At 46.8% G+C, this 19,638-nt stretch overlaps 1 protein-coding gene across 1 annotated transcript in view; it reads right to left on the reverse strand.

Moving 5' to 3' along the window:
* Window positions 1–309: 309 nt before the first annotated feature.
* Window positions 310–19,638, reverse strand: part of KANK2 (KN motif and ankyrin repeat domains 2) — a 167,810-nt gene continuing 148,481 nt past the window's right edge. Inside the window, exons 11-14 of the mRNA XM_040346470.1 lie at window positions 14,306–14,448; window positions 6,964–7,164; window positions 2,404–2,496; window positions 310–1,263 (exon numbers count right to left, since the gene is read on the reverse strand). Coding sequence (XP_040202404.1) covers window positions 1,207–1,263; window positions 2,404–2,496; window positions 6,964–7,164; window positions 14,306–14,448 — 494 coding nt within the window. The 3' untranslated portion in view covers window positions 310–1,206. The remainder of the gene's footprint in view (window positions 1,264–2,403; window positions 2,497–6,963; window positions 7,165–14,305; window positions 14,449–19,638) is intronic.

The following is a 19,638-nucleotide window of genomic DNA, read 5'->3' on the forward strand; positions in this document are numbered from 1 at the left end:
ATCTGTTGGCATCAGGGCCGGCCCTACCATGGGACCCGATGGTACCATTGTACCAGGCAGCACTTTCAGGGGGGCAGCAAATTTCCTGCCCGCACGCCATCCCATTCCGCCAGCTCCACTCTCCACTCCACTGTGGAGCTAATTGCCGCCCCGACCGCTCCTCCCGTTCCGCTCTCCGCTCCACTGTGGGGTTAATTGCATGAATAGAGCCATAACAGGTCCTTTTTATACTCTTATATACATGTATAGAGCCATGATAGGTCCACTTTAGTTATCATGATATAAAATAATGGATGTGGGGGGCATTTTGGTGAACGTAATTTTTTTTTGGGGGGGCAGCATTTTATTCTTGGTACCAGGCAGCACAATGTCTTGGGCCAGCACTGGTTGGCATGGTGCGCTGGTGCCCGATAGTGTGAATGGGCTCTCCAATTTTAGAACTGCACCAGAAAAAGACACCTGGAAACTGCAAGTCTGGATTTGGCGGTTTGCAAGGAAATCCAGACAGGTCTTATTTCAGATATTTTAGGAGGTCAGTCCTTAAAGGAAACCTGTTTTGAGGGAAACTCGAAGACTGCTATTGGTGAATATCTGAAAATGCCACTTGCTTGACTGTCTCTGGCTCCAGTACTTACTGGATCACTGACCTGATCTGCATATTTGTTGCTGGTTAGTGACTCAGACAGTAAAGGAGCCGTTAGATTCACATTGTACCCCTCAACCAGGATTTCGAAAAGAGTTCAGCTTTGGCAGTCTAAGTATTTTATCAGTACAGCTTTTCTTTTATGTCATGAGCACGGAAAATAGGAAATCTTGCCTATAGCAGTCAGAAGTCTGTTGTCATTTCCTGGCCTGAAGCAAAAAATGTAAGCTGGAATCTTATTGGTCGACGTTTCTTCTTTGTCTCTATGTTTTTGTCTTCAGTTCCTCTCCTTCGGGTGTCCCAATGATACACATACTTCCTCCACACGCCCCAAACCACCGACTCCTGTCCTTCACTGCTCACCTCCGGTAGATAACCCAACCCACCTGTCCCACCCCCTGGTTTCCCTCTCTCCATGGTGCTGAAGCTGGGTGCATAGTGGTTCTAGCAGTGCAGTGTCTATGGACGGCAGACATTGGTACCCATCCTCCTCAGCCCCCTGATTGGGTAGACACAGGACGTAGATGTTGATGGGTGGAACCTCCAAACCCAAAATCCTCCTCTTATTGGGATTCATCTGTTGGGTTCACATGCTGCGTGTTTGCTTGTTCACCACCACTCTGTAAAAATAATACATAATGTGGCATCAATACTTGGCCAAAAAGTTTTCTCAAGTATCCTGAATACAGTATATTAAATTACATCAAACAATAGTATTACATGGGCTATTATAAGTAGTGTTATACAGTAGTAAGAGCTGTGGTGCTATGGACAGGCCTTTCCTAAATAATACCTATGTGATAGGAAAAAAAAAACAATATCACCCAGTATGCTCCCGTCTGTGTCACCCTGTGGTGGGAGAGACAGACGTTATGTCACATAGCTCCTCCTGTCTGTCACACTTTGGTGGGAGGGATGGACTCCATGTCACAGAGTTCCTCCTGTCTGTGTCACCCTGTGGTGGGAGGGACCACCTTCATGTCACATAGCTCCCCCCTGTCTGTGTCACCCTGTGGTGGAAGGGATGGACTTCATGTCACATAGCTCCCCCTGTCTGTGTCACCCTGTGGTGGAAGGGATGGACTTCATGTCACATAGCTCCCCCCTGTCTGTCTCACCCTGTGGTGAGAGGGACGGACTTCATGTCATATAGCTACTCCTGGGTGGTGTCGCCCTGTGGTGGGAGGAACAGACTTCATGTCACATAGCTCCCCCCTGTCTGTGTCACCCTGTGGTGAGAGGGATGGACTTCATGTCACATAGCTCTTCTTATCTGTGTCATCCTGTGGTGGGAGGGACAGACAGAAACCATATTACATAGCTAGCTCCTCTTAGGTGGTGTCACCCTGTGGTGGGAGGGACAGACTTCATGTCACATAACTCCTCCTGTCTGTGTCACACTGTGGTGGGAGAGAAGGACTTCATGTCATATAGCTCCTCCTGGGTGGTGTCACCCTGTGGTGGGAGGGTCAGACTTCATGTCACATAGCTCCTCTTGTCCGTGTCATACTGTGGTGGGAGGCACAGACACCATGTCACAAATCTCCTCCTGGGTGGTGTCACCCAGTAGTGGGAGGGACAGGTTCCATGTCACCTATTTTCCCCTATGTGTCACCCTGTGTTGGAAAGGACAGACTTCATGTCTAATAACTCCTTTAGTCAATGTCACCCACCTGTGATAATTGGGGCAGACCCCATGTCACATAGTTTCCCCTGTCAATGTCACCCTATGGTGGGAGGGACAGAGAAAATGTACTTACTGAACTAGATGTTTTGGCATTATAAGCATGTAGAAGCATTGCTATATCATTCTGCCCAGCTTCCAGCGCAATAGACAGAGCAGTACTCCCATCCTATTAGAAAGAGAAATACAAATAAATATAACAGAGTTTAATCTCTTATACACAATCTATTATACACATACAGCACACTGAGGTAGGTCAAATCCTATCAACATCTGTGTATTATATAGCTCATTTTTTACATAATGTATGGTGAAGATTCTTCTCTGGAGAGTTGCCAGTCACACCTGTTTATTATACCGCTCCTTTATTTCATTATACACAGGGCAGACCCCTCTAGAGAGAGAGATCCTAGTCATATACACCGATCAGCCTTAACAGAATGATGACCAAAGCACTTAATATTAGGTAGGTACATCTTTTGCCAAAAAAACAGCCCTGACCCATTGTGGAATGGACTCCAATAGACCTCTGTAGGTATGTTGTGGTATCTGGCCCCAAGCCTTCAGTAGCAGATCATTTAAATCCAGGGGCCCGGATTCAGATAGCAGTTACGACGGCGTATCTCCGGATACGCCGCTGTAACTCTGAGTTGCGGGGTCGTAACTATGCGACTGATTCATAGAATCACTTACGCATAGATTTCCCTAAGATCCAACCGGCGTAAGTGTCTTAGACCGTCGTATCTTAGGCTGCATATTTACAGCCTAGGTGGCGCTTCCGTAGATTTACGTGAGGAATATGCAAATCAGGTAGATACGCCGATTCAGAAACGTACGTCCGCCCGGCGCATTTTTTAACGTCGTTTACGTTCGGCTTTTTCCGGCGTAAAGTTACCCCTGCTATATGAGGGGTATCCTATGTACCTAAGTATAGACGTCGGGCCAGCGTCTAATTTTCCGTCGATTACGTTGTTTGCGTAAGTCGTTCGCGAATAGGGATGTACGTAAGTTACGTTCACATCTAAAGCAATGACGATTTGCGGCGTAATTTTAAGCATGCGCACTGGGACTTTTTCACGAACGGCGCATGCGCCGTTCGTAAAAAGACGTCAAATACGTGGGGTTACAATTAATTTAAATAAAACACACCCACATCATCCACATTTGAATTCCGCGGGCTTACGCCGCACCACATACGTTACGCCGCCTTAACTTAGGGCGCAAGTTCTTTCTGAATACGGAACTTGCGCCCTAATTTACGGCGGCGTAACGTATCTGAGATACGTTACGCCCGCCGATAGATACACTATTGTATCTGAATCCGGGCCTGTAAGTTTTAAGGTGGGGCCTCCATGGATCGGACTTGTTTTTCCAGCACATCCCACAGATGTTCAATTGTATTGAGATCTGGAGAATGTGGAGGCCAAGTCAACACCTCAAACTCTTTGTTGTGTTCCTCAAACCACTCTTGAACTATTTTTGCAGTGTGGCAGGGTGCAGTATCCTGCTGAAAGAGGCCACTGCCATCAGGGAATATCGTTTCCATGAAGGGGTGTACTATGGTCACCAACAATGTTTATGTAGGTGGTGCATGTCAAGGATCATCCACATAAATGGAAGGAGCCAAGGCTTCCAGGAAGAACAAAGCATTGCTCTGCCTCCGTTGGCTTGCCTTCTTCCCATGCCACATACAGGTGCCATCTCTTCCCCAGGTAAGTGACGCACACGCACCCAACCATCCACATGATAAAAGAAAACATAGTTCATGAGAACAGCCCACCTTCTTCCATTGCTCTGTGGTCCAGTTCTGATGCTTACATGCCCATTGTAGGCCCTTTGGGCTGTGGACACGGGCCAGCATGGGCACCCTGACCAGTCTGCAGTTACACAGCCCCACACACAACAAACTGCGATGCCCATTTCTTCTGCTTTCACACATCAACATTAAGGACAACATGTTTACTTGCTGCCCGAATATATCCCCTCCTCTTTCAGATGCCATTGAAGCGAGATGTTTAATGTCAAGGGGCCAGATTCACAAAAGAATTACGCCGGCGTATCTATTGATACGCCGCGTAATTTTAAATTTCCCGCGTCGTATCTTTGTTTTGTATCTACAAAACAAGATACGACTGTATCTGGGATCGATCCGACAGGCGTACGTCTTAGTACACCATTGGATCGTAGATGCATTTTTTCCGCCGGCCGCTAGGTGGCGTTTCCGTCGAATTCCGCGTCGAGTATGCAAATTAGCTAGTTACGGCGATCCACGAACGTACGTCCGGCCGGCACATTTTTTTATGTCGTTTGCGTTCGGCTTTTTCCGGCGTATAGTTACCCCTGCTATTATGAGGCGTACTTAATGTTAAGTATGGCCGTCGTTCCCGCTTCGAATTTTTAATTTTTTTACGTCGTTTGCGTAAGTCGTTCGCGAATACGGCTGTACGTCATTTATGTTCACGTCAAATCCAATATGTCCTTGCGACGTAATTTGGAGCAATGCACACTGGGATATTTTACGGACGGCGCATGCGCCGTACAAAAAAACGTAAAAAAACGCGGGGTCAAGTCAAATTTAAATAAAACACGCCCCCAACATCCCCATTTGAATTACGCGGCCTTACGCCGCAACACATAGGTTACGCCGCCGTAAATAAGGGCGCAAGTTCTTTCTGAATACTGAATACAGAACTTGCCCCCAAAGTTACAGCGGCGTAACGTATCGGGGATACGTTACGCCAGCAGAAAGATCCGCTGATCTTTCTTAATCTGGCCCATTCATTTTACCTCTTTTGCAGGGGTCTCCTAACTTTATAAATAAAGGGCCAATTACTGTCCTTCAGACTTAGGAGGGGCTGGACTGTGACCAGTAGGGAATAGAACATTTCCGGGCGTCTGTGGGAGTGAACAATGCCCTATTTTTGATATTCAAGAAATATTATCCCATCATTGGTGTCAGTGGGAGGAATAGTGATCCATTGCTGGTGTCAGTAGGAGGAATTGTGCCCCATCTTTGGTGTCAGTAGAAGGAATAGTGCCCCATCGTTGGTGTCAGTGGGAGGAATAGTGCCCCATCATTGGTGTCAGTGGGAGGAATAGTGCCCCATATTTGGTGTCAGCGGAAGGAATTGTACCCCATAATTGGTGTCAGTGGGAGGAATTGTTCTCCATCTTTGGTGTCAGTGGGAGGAATACTGCCCCATCTTTGGTGTCAGTGGGAAGAATAGTGCCCCATTGTTGGTGTCAGTGGGAAGAATAGTGCCCCATCTTTGGTGTCAGTGGGAAGCATAGTGCACCATTATTGGTGTCAGTGGGAGGAATATTGTCCCATCATTGGTGTCAGTGGAAGGAAAAGTGCCCCATTATTGGTGTCAGTGGGAGGAATATTGTCCCATCATTGGTGTCAGTGGAAGGAATAGTGATCCATTGTTGGTGTCAGTAGGAGGAATAGTGCCCCATCTTTGGTGTCAGTGGGAGGAATATTGTCCCATCATTGGTGTCAGCGGAAGGAATGGTACCCCATAATTGGTGTCAGTGGGAGGAATTGTTCTCCATCTTTGGTGTCAGTGGGAGGAATACTGCCCCATCTTTGGTGTCAGCGGAAGGAATAGTACCCTGTAATTGATGTCACTGGGAGGAATAGTGCCCCATCTTTGGTGTCAGTGGGAAGCATAGTGCACCATTATTGGTGTCAGTGGGAGGAATATTGTCCCATCAATGGTGTCAGTGGAAGGAAAATTGTCCCATTATTGGTGTCAGTGGGAGGAATATTGTCCCATCATTGGTGTCAGTGGGAGGAATATTGTCCCATCATTGGTGTCAGTGGAAGGAATAGTGCCCCATCCTTGGTGTCAGCGGGAGGAATATTGCCCCATCATTGGTGTCAGTGGATTATGTCCCATTGTTAATATCAGTGAGGAATAGTGCCCCAAGGGTCAGGTAAAGGCAAGCAAAGGGCCACATCCAGCCCCCGGGCCACAGTTTGGAGACCACTGCTCTATTGCAATATACAGACAACAAATGTTCTTTGCAATATCTTTGTATTATATCTTTGGATTGTATCTTTGTATTGTATCTTTGTATTATATCTTTGTATTATATCTTTGTATTGTATCTTTGGATTGTATCTTTGGATTGTATCTTTGTATTATATCTTTGGATTGTATCTTTGTATTGTATCTTTGTATTATATCTTTGTATTGTATCTTTGGATTGTATCTTTGGATTGTATCTTTGGATTGTATCTTTGGATTGTATCTTTGTATTATATCTTTGGATTGTATCTTTGGATTGTATCTTTGTATTATATCTTTGGATTGTATCTTTGTATTGTATCTTTGTATTGTATCTTTGTATTATATCTTTGGATTGTATCTTTGGATTGTATCTTTGGATTGTATCTTTGTATTGTATCTTTGTATTGTATCTTTGTATTATATCTTTGTATTGTATCTTTGGATTATATCTTTGTATTGTATCTTTGTATTGTATCTTTGTATTGTATCTTTGTATTGTATCTTTGTATTGTATCTTTGTATTGTATCTTTGTATTGTATCTTTGGATTACACAGCTCCTCTATTACTACAGACTCCTCTTGTGTATTGAACAGTTAGTAAGTGTTACTCTATGACTTACATTGTCTGTAAGAGACACATTGCATGTTGGTTCTGCCAGGAGCAGGCTGACTATGTCGGTATGGCCATGTTCACACGCACACATGAGCGCAGTAGACCCGTCATGATCCTGCACATTGACATCTGCCCCACACTGCAGCAAAGCCCGTACCACGTCCAGACGTCCATGACTTACTGCCAACATAAGAGCGGTCTGCCCAGCCTGGGATGACAGAGAAGGAGAGAGGAATTAGTTCTGATGCATTCTATGATGGTGAAGGTTCTAATTGATCGGTATCACGAATATATCTCATAGGAATCACATTCAACTGGACTTGTTCTGGAATGTTGAAGACGTTTCATAGCTTATCCAAGCAACTTCTTCAGTTGCAATGCGTGTCAGGAATTTTCGAAAATTCAGAATTTGGGGATTTTCGAATTTGCGAATTTATGTATTTTCGAATTTCCCAATTTTGGAATTTCGGAATTTTCGGATTTCGGAATTTCCAAATCTCGGAATTTTTGCAATTTTCAGATTTTTTAATGCCAAATTTTTGGATTTTCAAATTTTCGAATTCCCGACTGTTTGAATTTTGGAATTTTCAGAAATTCGTAATTTGAAAATCTGAAAATAAGAATCAAAATCCATAAAATTCAAAAGAACGAAAATCCCAAAATTATTAATAATAACTAGCTAACTAATAATAACTAACTATTAAATTATAGGTTTTATAAAGAACGAAAATCCCCAAATTTGAAAAACTGAAATAATAACCTAACTAATAATAACTTAACTATTACTAAGTATTAGTATTGGAATTTCCTTTCAAATTTGGCTGTCAATGAACGTAAAGAATACGAATTTTTCCGAAGTTACGAATTATCCGAAATAATGAATGCCGCATCTAAACAAATGGAACGGAACAAATTAATAATCAATAAAAAAAGTTTTTATTGTTATTGTTATTTACTATTATTAATTCGTTACGTTCCATGGGGCAGATCCACAAAGATCTGCCACGCCGCCGTACCTTACCTGGCTTTGGTTCGAATCCATAAAGATTTTGCGCCGTAAGTTACGGCGGTGTAGTGTATCTCAAGCGGCGTAACGGCGCGGAATTCAAGTTGGGCGGGTAGGGGGCGTGTTTCATTTAAATGAAGCGCATCCCCGTGCCAAACGAACTGCGCATGCGCCGCCCCTAAATTTCCCGCCGTGCATTGCACGAAATGACGTCGCAAGGACGTCTTTTTTTTTCCGTGGACGTAAATTACGTCCATCCCGATTCACGGAAGACTTACGCAAACGGAAAAAAAAATTCAAATTAAACGCAGGAACGACCGCCATACTTAAAGCGGTAGTTCACCCTCCTTAAGAACAATGCAGCATAAAATCCGGCATCGTAGCGCGAGCTACACTATGCCGGTCTTAATTTTTTTATCCCGGTACTCACGGTTATATCGTGCATTGACGATTCCGTCTGCCGCGGGGAATGGGCGTTCCTAGCAAGAGGGAGGGTGATTGACGGCCGGCTCTGGCACGTCACGCATCCCGAAGACAGCCGGAGTAGGTCTCGGCTCTTCACGGCGCCTGCGCACAGGCTATGCGCAGGCGCCGTGAAGAGCCAAGCCTATTTCGGCTATTTCCGGAGAAGCGTGACGTGCCACGGCCGGCCGTCAATCACCTTTCCTGTCCATAGGAACGCCCATTCCCCGGAATCTTCTATGTACGCTATAACAGTGAGTACGGGGGAAAAAAAAATTAAGACCGGCATAGTGTAGCTCACGCTACTATGCCGGATTTAATGCTAGAGGGAAATTTTTTTTTTTTTTTTTTATATAGGGTGAACCCCCGCTTTAACATGGCAAGTCTAACTATACACCGCAAAACAGCAGCTTTAACTATACGCCGGAAAAAGCCGACTAGAGACGACGTAAGAGAATGCGACGGCCGCCCGTAAGTTCGTGGATCGTCGGAAATAGCTAATTTGCATACGCGACGCGGATTACGACGGGAACGCCACCCAGCGGACGCCGAAGAATTGCATCTTAGATCCCAAGGCGTACGAAGCCGTACGCCTGTCGGATCGAACCCAGATGCCGTCGTATCTTGGTTTGAGGATTCAAACCAAAGATACGACGCGGGAAATTTGAAAGTACGCCGCGTATCAGTAGAGACGCCGGCATACTCGCTTTGTGGATCTGCCCCCATTTGTTTAGATACGCCATTCATTATTTCGGATAATTCGTAACTTCGGATAAATTTGTATTCTTTACGTTCATTGACAGCCAAATTTGAAAGGAAATTCCAATACTAATAGTTAGTAATAGTTAAGTTGGTATTAGTTATTATTTCAGGTTTTCAAATTTTCGTTCTTTTGACTTTTCAGATTTCCATTCTTATTTTTTGATTTTCAAGTTTTTGGATCTTCGAATTTCCAAATTTTTAAATCTCTGAAAATTTGGAAATTCGAAAAATTTAGAAGTTTTTTTAACCCCACACTAATGTACTGCAATTACAAACATTAAACGCATTTTGCCGCGGGAAACGGCCGCTAGCGGTGCGGTATTAACCCCCGCTAGCGGCCGATAAAGGGTTAATACCGCCCGCAATGCGCCTCTATAGAGGCGCATTGCGGGCGGTATTGCCGCGGTTTCCCACTGTTTTCAATGGGAAGGAGCGGTGAAGGAGCGGTATACATGCCGCTCCTCTCACCGCTCCAAAGATGCTGCTGACAGGAGATTTTTTTGTCTCCCGCCAGCGCATCGCCTCATTGTGAAAGCCCTCCGGCTTTCACATTGAGTCTGCAGTGCAGGAGTTTTTCAGGCGGGATAGCAGCGCTATTTTTAGCGCTGTACCGCCTGAAAAACTCCTCAATGTGAAAGGGGCCTTAGAGGTGACTGGGAACACCCACAAGCCCCCGTTTGGCAGGAACAGAGTCTGGAATTATTGCAGGGGGCTCTCGCTGTTGGAACATCCAAGACACACACTGTATTACCAAAAGTATTGGGACGCCTGCCTTTACACACATTGGGCCAGATTCAGAAAGAATCGTCTATCTTTAGGCGGGCGTAGCGTATCTCAGATACACTACGCCGCCGTAACTCAGAGCAGCAGGTCCCGTATTCCGAAAGAACTTGCGCTCTAAGTTACGGCGGCGTAGTGTAAATGGGCCGGCGTAAGCCCGCCTAATTCAAACTAGGCTGGTAGTGGGCGTGTTGTATGTAAATGATTTGTGACCCCACGTAAATGACGCGCTTTACAAACGGCGCATGCGCGCATGCTCAGTATCACGTCAAATTTTCTCCGTAAATTACGCCCGCTCAATGCTTAGTCGACGTGAACGTAACCTACGCTCAGCCCCATTCACGGACGACTTACGCAAACGACGTAAAACGTGTAAAATTCGACGCTGTTCCGACGTCCATACTTAACATTGGCTGCGCCTCATATAGCAGGGGTAACTTTACGCCGGTCAGACGCCTTACGTAAACGACGTATATTGATACGCCGGGCGCAACTACGTTCGTGAATCGGCGTATCTTACTCATTTGCATATTTTTTAATGGGAACGCCGAATGCGTCCAGCGTAACTATGCGCCCACGATACGCCGGCGTAGGCAAGTTACGTCGGACGACTGAAGCCATGTTTTCAGGCATATCTAGCTTTTTTATTGAATCGGCGTAAAAATGCGACGACGCACACTTGAAATTAAGGCGTCGTATCTGGAGATACGCCGCCGTATCTCCTTTCTGAATCTGACCCATGAACTTTAATAGCATCCCAGTCTTAGTCCGTAGGGTTCAATACAGTATTGAGTTGGCTCGCTCTTTGCAGCTATAACAGCTTCAACTCTTCTGGGAAGGCTGTCCACAAGGTTTAGGAGTGTGTCTATGGGAATGCTTCACCATTCTTCCAGAAGAGCATTTGTGAGGTTAGGCACTGATGTTGGATGAGAAGGCCTGGCTCACAGTCTCCTCTCTAATTCATCACAAGGTGTTCTATCGGATTGAGGTCAGGACTCTGTGCAGGCCAGTCAAGTTCCTCCACCCCAAACTCACTCATCCATGTCTTTATGGACCTTTCTTTAAAGCCTCGTACACACGATCGGATTATCCGACAGGAATTGTGTGATGACAGGCTGTTCGTATCTGACCGTTTGTACGCTCCATCGGACAATTGTTGTCGGATTTTCCACCAACAAATGTGGGATCGCATGCTTTAAAATTGTCCGCCAACAATTGCGTGTTGTCGGATTTTCCAATTGTGTGTACAGAAGTACGTCACACAAAAGTCCAAACACGCATGCTCGGAAGCAATGCTCAACAAACACGACATTAGCAGAAGTTGCCCAAAGGGTGGCGCGAAAGAGCTGAAAAAAAAAACCACATAGTTTCGTGTTTGTTGGACAACAATTCTTTGCCGTTTGTATGCAAGACAAGTTCCCAGCCAACGCCCTTCGGACAGATGTCCTACGCTTTGTCCGCGGGAAAATCCGATCTTGTGTAGGAGGCTTTAGACTGGGATGCCATTAAAGTTCACGTGTGTGTAAAGGCAGGCGTCCCAATACTTTTGGTAATATATAGCCAGATTCAGGGAGACGTACCTAACGTTAGGCAGGCGTAGCGTATCTCATATACGCTACGCCGCCGTAAGTTAGAGAGGCAAGTGCTGTATTCACAAAGCATTTGCATCCTAAGTTACGGCGGCGTAGCGTAAATGTGCCGGCGTAAGCACGCCTAATTCAAATTGTGAAGAGGTGGGCGTGTTTTATGCTAATAAATCGTGACCCGATGTGATTGACGTTTTGAACGAACGGCGCATGCGCCGTCTGTGGATGTATCCCAGTGCGCATGCTCCAAATTACGCCACAAAGACTCCTTGGTTTTGACGTGAACGTAAATTACGGCCAGCCTCATTCACGGACGACTTACGCAAACGACGTAAAAATTTCAAAATTCGACGCGGTTCCAACGTCCATACTTAACATTGGCTGCGCCATCTTTTTGGTGGTTTATCTTTACACCTGAAAACGCCTTACGTAAACGGCGTATCTTTACTGCGACGGGCAATCGTACGTTCGTGAATAGGCGTATCTCGCTGATTTACGCATTCTAGGCGTAAATGAGCGTACACGCCCCTAGCGGCCAGCGTAAACAGACAGCTAAGATACGCCGGCGGTCGTATCTTAGCTACATTTAAGCGTATCTCTATTTGAGAATACGCTTAAATATATGACGGCGCAGATTCAGAGTTACGACGGCGTATCTAGTGATACGCCGTCGTAACTCTACCTGAATCTGGCTAATAGTGTATATGATGTATAACTAAAATATCACATTTGGATGGACTGGCCCTTTAATTCCTTTATGTAACCTACTGAAAAGTAATTAAACGTATTTTAAAATATTGCCAGCTGAATTCTGCCTTTAAATGATCTCCCAGAATCCTGTGCGGTGCACACTGAGCGCGCTCCAATCTTCAGGGCAAAATAAAACATAAATATGCAAGAATGCATCAAATTATCCAATTACGATGTGCCTGGAGCTCAGATGGAAATGCAGGAATCATTTTAATTTTTTTATTTTTACTGCCGTTAAAGGAGACCTGTCATGAAAATACGCAGAGACAGTCACCACTGACTTCACACTTCGAAAATGCTAGTTGCCTGGCTGTCACATAAATCCAGTGGCTTTGATACTTTTTAAATGACATACCTGGAAGAAGTACGCAAACCAGAAGTTCTGACTTCACTGTGACTCTGCTTGCTGCAAGCATGGGAAGGATCCCAAATTTTATTTTTTATTATTTTGTTTAATCATTATTTATTATCATTATCTTTTACCATAAATATTCTCATCATTATTTTTAATATTTATTAATATTTTTATTTTTTATTATTATTAAAGCGGGGGTTCACCCTATCGACCAAAAAAAAAATATTTTTTTTCTTTTACCTTAAAATCAGGCATTGTAGCGCGAGCTACAGTATGCCTGTCCCGAATTTTTTACCCCCGTACTCACCTTGTAGTCGTCCATCGAAGATACCGGGGAATGGGCGTGCCTATGGAGACGGAGGATGATTGACGGCCGGCTCTGGCGCGTCACGCTTCTCCGGAAATAGCCGAAATAGGCTTGGTCTTCACGACGCGTGCGCATAGCCTGTGCGCAGGCGCCGTGAAGAGCCGAGACCTACTCCGGCTGTCTTCGGGGAGAGTGACGCGCCAGGGCCGGCCGTCAATCATCCTCCCTCTCCATAGGCACGCCCATTCCCCGCGGGAGCCGAAATCTACGATGTCGGATTACAAGGTGAGTCCGGGGTTAAAAAAATCGGGACAGGCATACTGTAGCTCGCGCTACAATGCCTGTCTCGATGGTAAAATGTGTCGGGGGGGGGGTGAACTACCGCTTTAATTATTATTATTATTCTTCAGTGAACTGAAACCAGAGACAACCAAGCAGCTGGCACTTTTAGAAGGGTGCTTAGATTTTTTTCTTTTGTGTGGAAAGCCTCAGCCAGCCATCCAGGGAGAACCCTAGAGGGCATTCTTTTTATGTATACGTAAAACCCAAATCTCTAAAATCTTTTATAAGTTGAACACCAGGGATTTTTTTTATTTTGATGTCACAATGTAGAGTATAAGGCCCCATACACACGATAGAATCCATCCGCTGAAAAATCCCAGCGAATGGGTTTCAGCGGATAGATCCTATGGTGTGTACACTCCAGCGGATCTGTTTCGGGATATTTCTCCCCTGGGATGGATTCCAGCAGATAAATATTTGCTGACATGCTATGGATCCGCTGGTCTGTACAGACTCACCGGATCCATCCGTCCGAAGGGATCCCCCGCATGCGTCGTAGTGATTTGACGCATGCGTGGAATTCCTTATATGACAGCGTCGCGCACGTCGCCGCGTCATAATCGCGGCGATGGCGCGACACGTCATCGCCAGAGGATTTCGGTGCGGATTTCAATGCGATGGTGAGTACACTCCATCGCATGGAAATCCGCGGAAATCTTCGAGAGGATTTATCCGCGGAAACGGTCCGCTGGACCGTATTCGCGGATAAATCCTCTCGTGTGTATGGGGCCAAAGACTAGCTATGGCCATGATGACACACTGCTGTCACAGTTAGGAGAAATGCCATGCAGCCATTCTTTGGGTGCATGTAAGCAGAAGTTGCTGCGAAGAGCTTGCAGGCGATCCGCATTACTGGAATGCAACAAAGAATAGAAAAAAAGTGAGAACAATATACAGTACATATATTTTTGTAAATGGCAATTAACTTTTATGCATATGGATTATTATGTTAGGTATTAATAACCCTTGCGTGTAAAGAAACAGAAGGGAGTTGAGCACCTGGCTGGCCCGACAGTTGACGTCTCCCAAGCGCAGCATCTGTGTGACAGTTTCGATGTCTTCGTGGGAGCGGAAAGCTGCGAGCGCCGTGAGCATGAGCGGCGTAAATCCGGCCTTATTCTGTCTGTTCACATCACACAGGCCTGGGGGGGGGGGGGGGGAGAAGAAGAGGAGGTGGTCAGTCAGGAGGGTGTGCAGAGGAGAGGAGGGGGCCGACGGGGGCCGTCTTCAGGAATAAGGGAAAGGGAACACAGATGGAGCCTGAAAGGAGAACCTAAAATACCAGCATGTTATATATAGAAGATGAAACCCAAGTCAGGAACAGAAAATCAAAAAGAAATGGAAAAGAAAGAAAGAAAGAAAGAAAGAAAGAAAAGAAAGAAAGAAAGAAATAGTAAGAAAGAAAGAAAGAGTAAGAAAAAGAAAGAAAGAAAGAAAGAAAGTAAGGCCCCATACACACCATAGAATCTATCCGCAGATAAATCCCATCGAATGGGTTTCAGCGGATAGATTCTATGGTGTGTACACTCCGGCGGATATTTATCCGCGGATATTTCCGAATTCCAGCAGATAGATATTTGTCGACATGCACAGAATATCTATCCGCTGGAATCGGATCCCACGGATGGATCCGCTGGTCTGTACAGACTCACCGGATCCATCCGTCCAAAGGGATTCCCCGCACGCGTCGTAATGATTCGACGCATGCGTGGAATTCCTTATATGACAGCGTCGCGCACGTCGCCGCGTCATAATCGCGGCGACGGCGCGACACGTCATCGCCAGAGGATTTCCGCGCAGATTTCAATGCGATGGTGAGTACACTCCATCGCATAGAAATCTGCGGAAATCTTTGAGAGGATTTATCCGCGGAAACGGTCCGCTGGACCGTATCCGCGGATAAATCCTCCCGTTTGTATGGGGCCTAAGAAAGAAAGTAAGAAAGAGTAAGGAAAAGAAAGAAAGAGAAAGAAAGAAAGAAAGAAAGAAAGAAAGAAAGAAAGAAAGAGTAAGGAAAAAAAAGAAAGTGGAAGGAACACAGGACAATACACAGTATATACAGTATATAGTATTTACTACTATACACACAGTGTCTCACAAAAATGAGTACACCCCCTCAAATTTTTGTAAATATTTTATTCTATCTTTTCATGTGACATCAAGAAATGACAATTTTCTACAATGTAAAGTAGTGAGTGTACAGCTTGTATAACAGTGTAAATTTGCTGTCCCCTCAAAATAACTCACCACACAGCCATTAATATCTAAACCGCTGGCAACAAAAGTGAGTACACCCCTAAGTGAAAATGTCCAAATTGGGCACAAAGGGCCAAATTCTCAAAAGAGATACGCAGACTTAACTGCTGTTCAGCCTGCGTATCTCTGTGCCTAACTTTGGAAACGATTCTCAAAAGGCTTTTTCCAAAGTTAGGCAGAAAATCTGACATGTGTAAGACACTTACACGGTCAGATTTTAGGATGCAGTACCGCATCCGCCACTGGGGGCATTTCTCATTGAAATCCAGCTTTGCGTATGCAAATGAGGACTTAAGTAGATTTTCAAAGCATTTCAGCACTTTGATTTCTGCCTAAGTTCCGAATTTGCCGGCGCAAAATTAGGGCTGGTTTTATAATGTGGAAAGTTAGCCAAACCTTGTAAAGGCCCATTCCAGCGACGGCATTTGGTATACATTCCTGAGGGAGAACTCCACGGCAATTTTGAAATTCAAAACCGGCATGGGTTCCCCCCCAGGAGCATACCAGGCCCTTAGGTCTGGTATGGGTTGTAAGGAGACCCCCCCACGCCGAAAAATTGACGTAGGGGGTCCCCCTACAATCCATACCAGACCCGTATCCAAAGCACGCTACCCGGCCGGCCAGGAAGGGAGTGGGGACGAGCGAGCGTCCCCCCCCCCTCCTGAGCCGTGCCAGGCCGCATGCCCTCAACATGGGGGGGTTGGGTGCTCTGGGGCAGGGGGGCGCACTGCGGGCCCCCCCACCCCAGAGCACCCTGTCCCCATGTTGATGAGGACAGGACCTCTTCCCGACAACCCTTGCCATTGGTTGTCGGGGTCTGCGGGCGGAGGCTTATCGGAATCTGGGAGTCCCCTTTAATAAGGGGGCCCCCAGATACCGGCCCCCCACCCTAAGTGAATGGATATGGGGTACATCGTACCCCTATCCATTCACCTGTAGGCAAAAAGTAAAATGTAGTAAACACACAACACAAGGCTTTTTAAAATATTTTATTATTCTGCTCCGGAGGCCCCCCCTGTCTTCGTTATTAGCTCAATTACCAGGGGGGGCTTCTTCTTCCGCTCTCCGGGGGTCTTCCGCTCTCCGGGGGTCTTCTCCGCTCTCCGGGGGGGGCTTCTCCGGACTCCGGGGGGCTTCTTCCATCTTCTCCCCTCTTCCGCTCTTGACTCGGCGAACCCCGGTTCTTCTGCAGCTCTCCAGTGCCTTCTTCTTCAGCGCTGGCTGCCTGCTATGTTTGTGTGTTAGCTCGATTTCAAACAGGCAGCCAGCGCGGTCTTCTGTGACGCCAGGGTCTTCTGGTCTTCTGTTCTTCCGATGTTGCCTCGTTGCCTGTTGTCGCTGCAATGATGGAAGCGCGCCTTGCATCCCATTTATATAGGCATCACCGTCCCATCATGCTCCGGTAGGTACCCACGTGGTGGGTGCCTACCCACGTGCACCCACCACGTGGGTACCTGCCGGAGCATGATGGGACGGTGATGCCTATATAAATGGGATGCAAGGCGCGCTTCCATCATTACAGCGACAACAGGCGACGAGGCAACATCGGAAGAACAGAAGACCAGAAGACCCTGGCGTCACAGAAGACCGCGCCGGCTGCCTGTTTGAAATCGAGCTAACACACAAACATAGCAGGCAGCCAGCGCTGAAGAAGAAGGCACCGGACATCTGCAGAAGAACCGGGGTTCGCCGAGTCAAGAGCGGAAGAGGGGAGAAGATGGAAGCCCCCCCCCGGAGTCCGGAGAAGCCCCCCCCCGGAGAGCGGAGAAGACCCCCGGAGAGCGGAGAAGACCCCCGGAGAGTGGAAGAAGAAGCCCCCCCTGGTAATTGAGCTAATAACGAAGACAGGGGGGGCCTCCGGAGCAGAATAATAAAATATTTTAAAAAGCCTTGTGTTGTGTGTTTACTACATTTTACTTTTTGCCTACAGGTGAATGGATAGGGGTACGATGTACCCCATATCCATTCACTTAGGGTGGGGGGCCGGTATCTGGGGGCCCCCTTGTTAAAGGGGACTCCCAGATTCCGATAAGCCTCCGCCCGCAGACCCCGACAACCAATGGCAAGGGTTGTCGGGAAGAGGTCCTGTCCTCATCAACATGGGGACAGGGTGCTCTGGGGTGGGGGGGCCCGCAGTGCGCCCCCCTGCCCCAGAGCACCCAACCCCCCCATGTTGAGGGCATGCGGCCTGGCACGGCTCAGGAGGGGGGGGGGGACGCTCGCTCGTCCCCACTCCCTTCCTGGCCGGCCGGGTAGCGTGCTTTGGATACGGGTCTGGTATGGATTGTAGGGGGACCCCCTACGTCAATTTTTCGGCGTGGGGGGGTCTCCTTACAACCCATACCAGACCTAAGGGCCTGGTATGCTCCTGGGGGGGGAACCCATGCCGGTTTTTTCTTTGAAAATTGGCATGGAGTTCTCCCTCTCAGGAATGCATGCTGAGCGACGCTGTCATTTTTTTTTATAATTAATTGTTTTCCCGGCGCGTCTTTTTTTTTCACCCGTCGCAACTTTAGTGTCCCGTCGAAATTCTCAAAGCCGACCGGCGTTAATTACGTTCGCGCGCTGCACGTCGGGAAAATGACGTCACACGCATGCGCAGTACGGCCGGCGCGGGAGCGCGCCTCATTTAAATTTAAAACGCCCCCAGGAGAGGAGGACCGCCTTACGACGGCGGCACTTAAGTTACACAGCGTGTAATTTCTACCTAAGTGCTTTGACGATCAGGCACTTAGGTAGAAATTTTAAGTCAGTGTAACTTAACTGCTGAAATTTAAGTTACGCACAGTTTTTGAGAATTTGGCCCAAAGTGACAATATTTTGTGGCCGCCATTATTTTCCAGCACTGCCTTAACCCTCTTGGGCATGGAGATCACCAGAGTGTCACAGGTTACCACTGGAGTCCTCTTCCCCTCCTCCATGATGACATCACAGAGCTTATTGAATCTTAGACACCTTGCGCTCCTCCACCTTCCATTTGAGGATGCCCCACAGATTCTCAATAGGATTTAGGTCTGGAGACATGCTTGGCCAGTCCATCGCCTTTACCCTCAGCTTCTTTAGAAAGGTAGTGGTCGCCTTGAATTTGTGTTTGGGGTCGTCATGTTGGAATACTGCCCTGCGGCCCAGTCTCTGAAGGGAGGGGATAATGCTCTGCTTCAGTATGTCACAGTACATGTTGGCATTCATGGTTCCCTCAATGAACTGTAGCTCCCCAGTGCCGGCAGCACTCATGCAGCCCCAGACCATGACACTCCCACCACCATGCTTGACTGTAGGCAACATACACTTGTCTTTGTACTCCTCATCTGGTAGCCGCCACACACGCTTGACACCATCTGAACCAAATAAGTTTATCTTGGTGTCATCAGACCACAGGAGGTTCCAGTAATCCATTCCCTTAGTCTGCTTGTCTTCAACAAACAGTTTGTGAGCTTTCGTGTGCATCATCTTTAGAAAAGACTTCCTTCTGGGACGACAGCCATGTGGTCCAATTTGATGCAGCATGCGGCGTATGGTCTGAGCACTGACAGGCTGACCCCCCCCCACACCTTCAACCTCTGCAGCTCTCATATGTCCATTTCCCAAAGACAACCTCTTGATATGACGCTGAGCACGTGCACTCAACTTCTTTGGTGGACCATGGCGAGGCCTGTTCTGAGTGGAACCTGTCCTGTTAAACCGCTGTATGGTCTTGGTGGCTGTGCTGCAGCTCAGTTTTAGGGTCTTGGCAATCTTCTTATAGCCTAGGCCATCTTTATGTAGAGCAACAATTCTTTTTTTTTCAGATCCTCAGAGAGTTCTTTGCCATGAGGTGCCGGTGCCTTGTTGAACTTCCAGTGACCAGTATGAGAGAGTGAGAGCGATAACACCAAATTTAACACACCTGCTCCCCATTCACACCTGAGACCTTGTAACACTAATGAGTCACATGACACTGGGGAGGGAAAATGGCTAATTGGGCCCAATTTGGAGATTTTCACTTAGGGGGTGTACTCACTTTTGTTGCCAGCGGTTTAGGCATTAATGGCTGCGTGTTGAATTATTTTGAGGAGACAGCAAATCTACACTGTTAT

The sequence above is a fragment of the Rana temporaria genome, chromosome 3 (assembly GCF_905171775.1).
Source record: "Rana temporaria chromosome 3, aRanTem1.1, whole genome shotgun sequence".
Taxonomy (NCBI): Eukaryota; Metazoa; Chordata; class Amphibia; order Anura; family Ranidae; genus Rana; species Rana temporaria.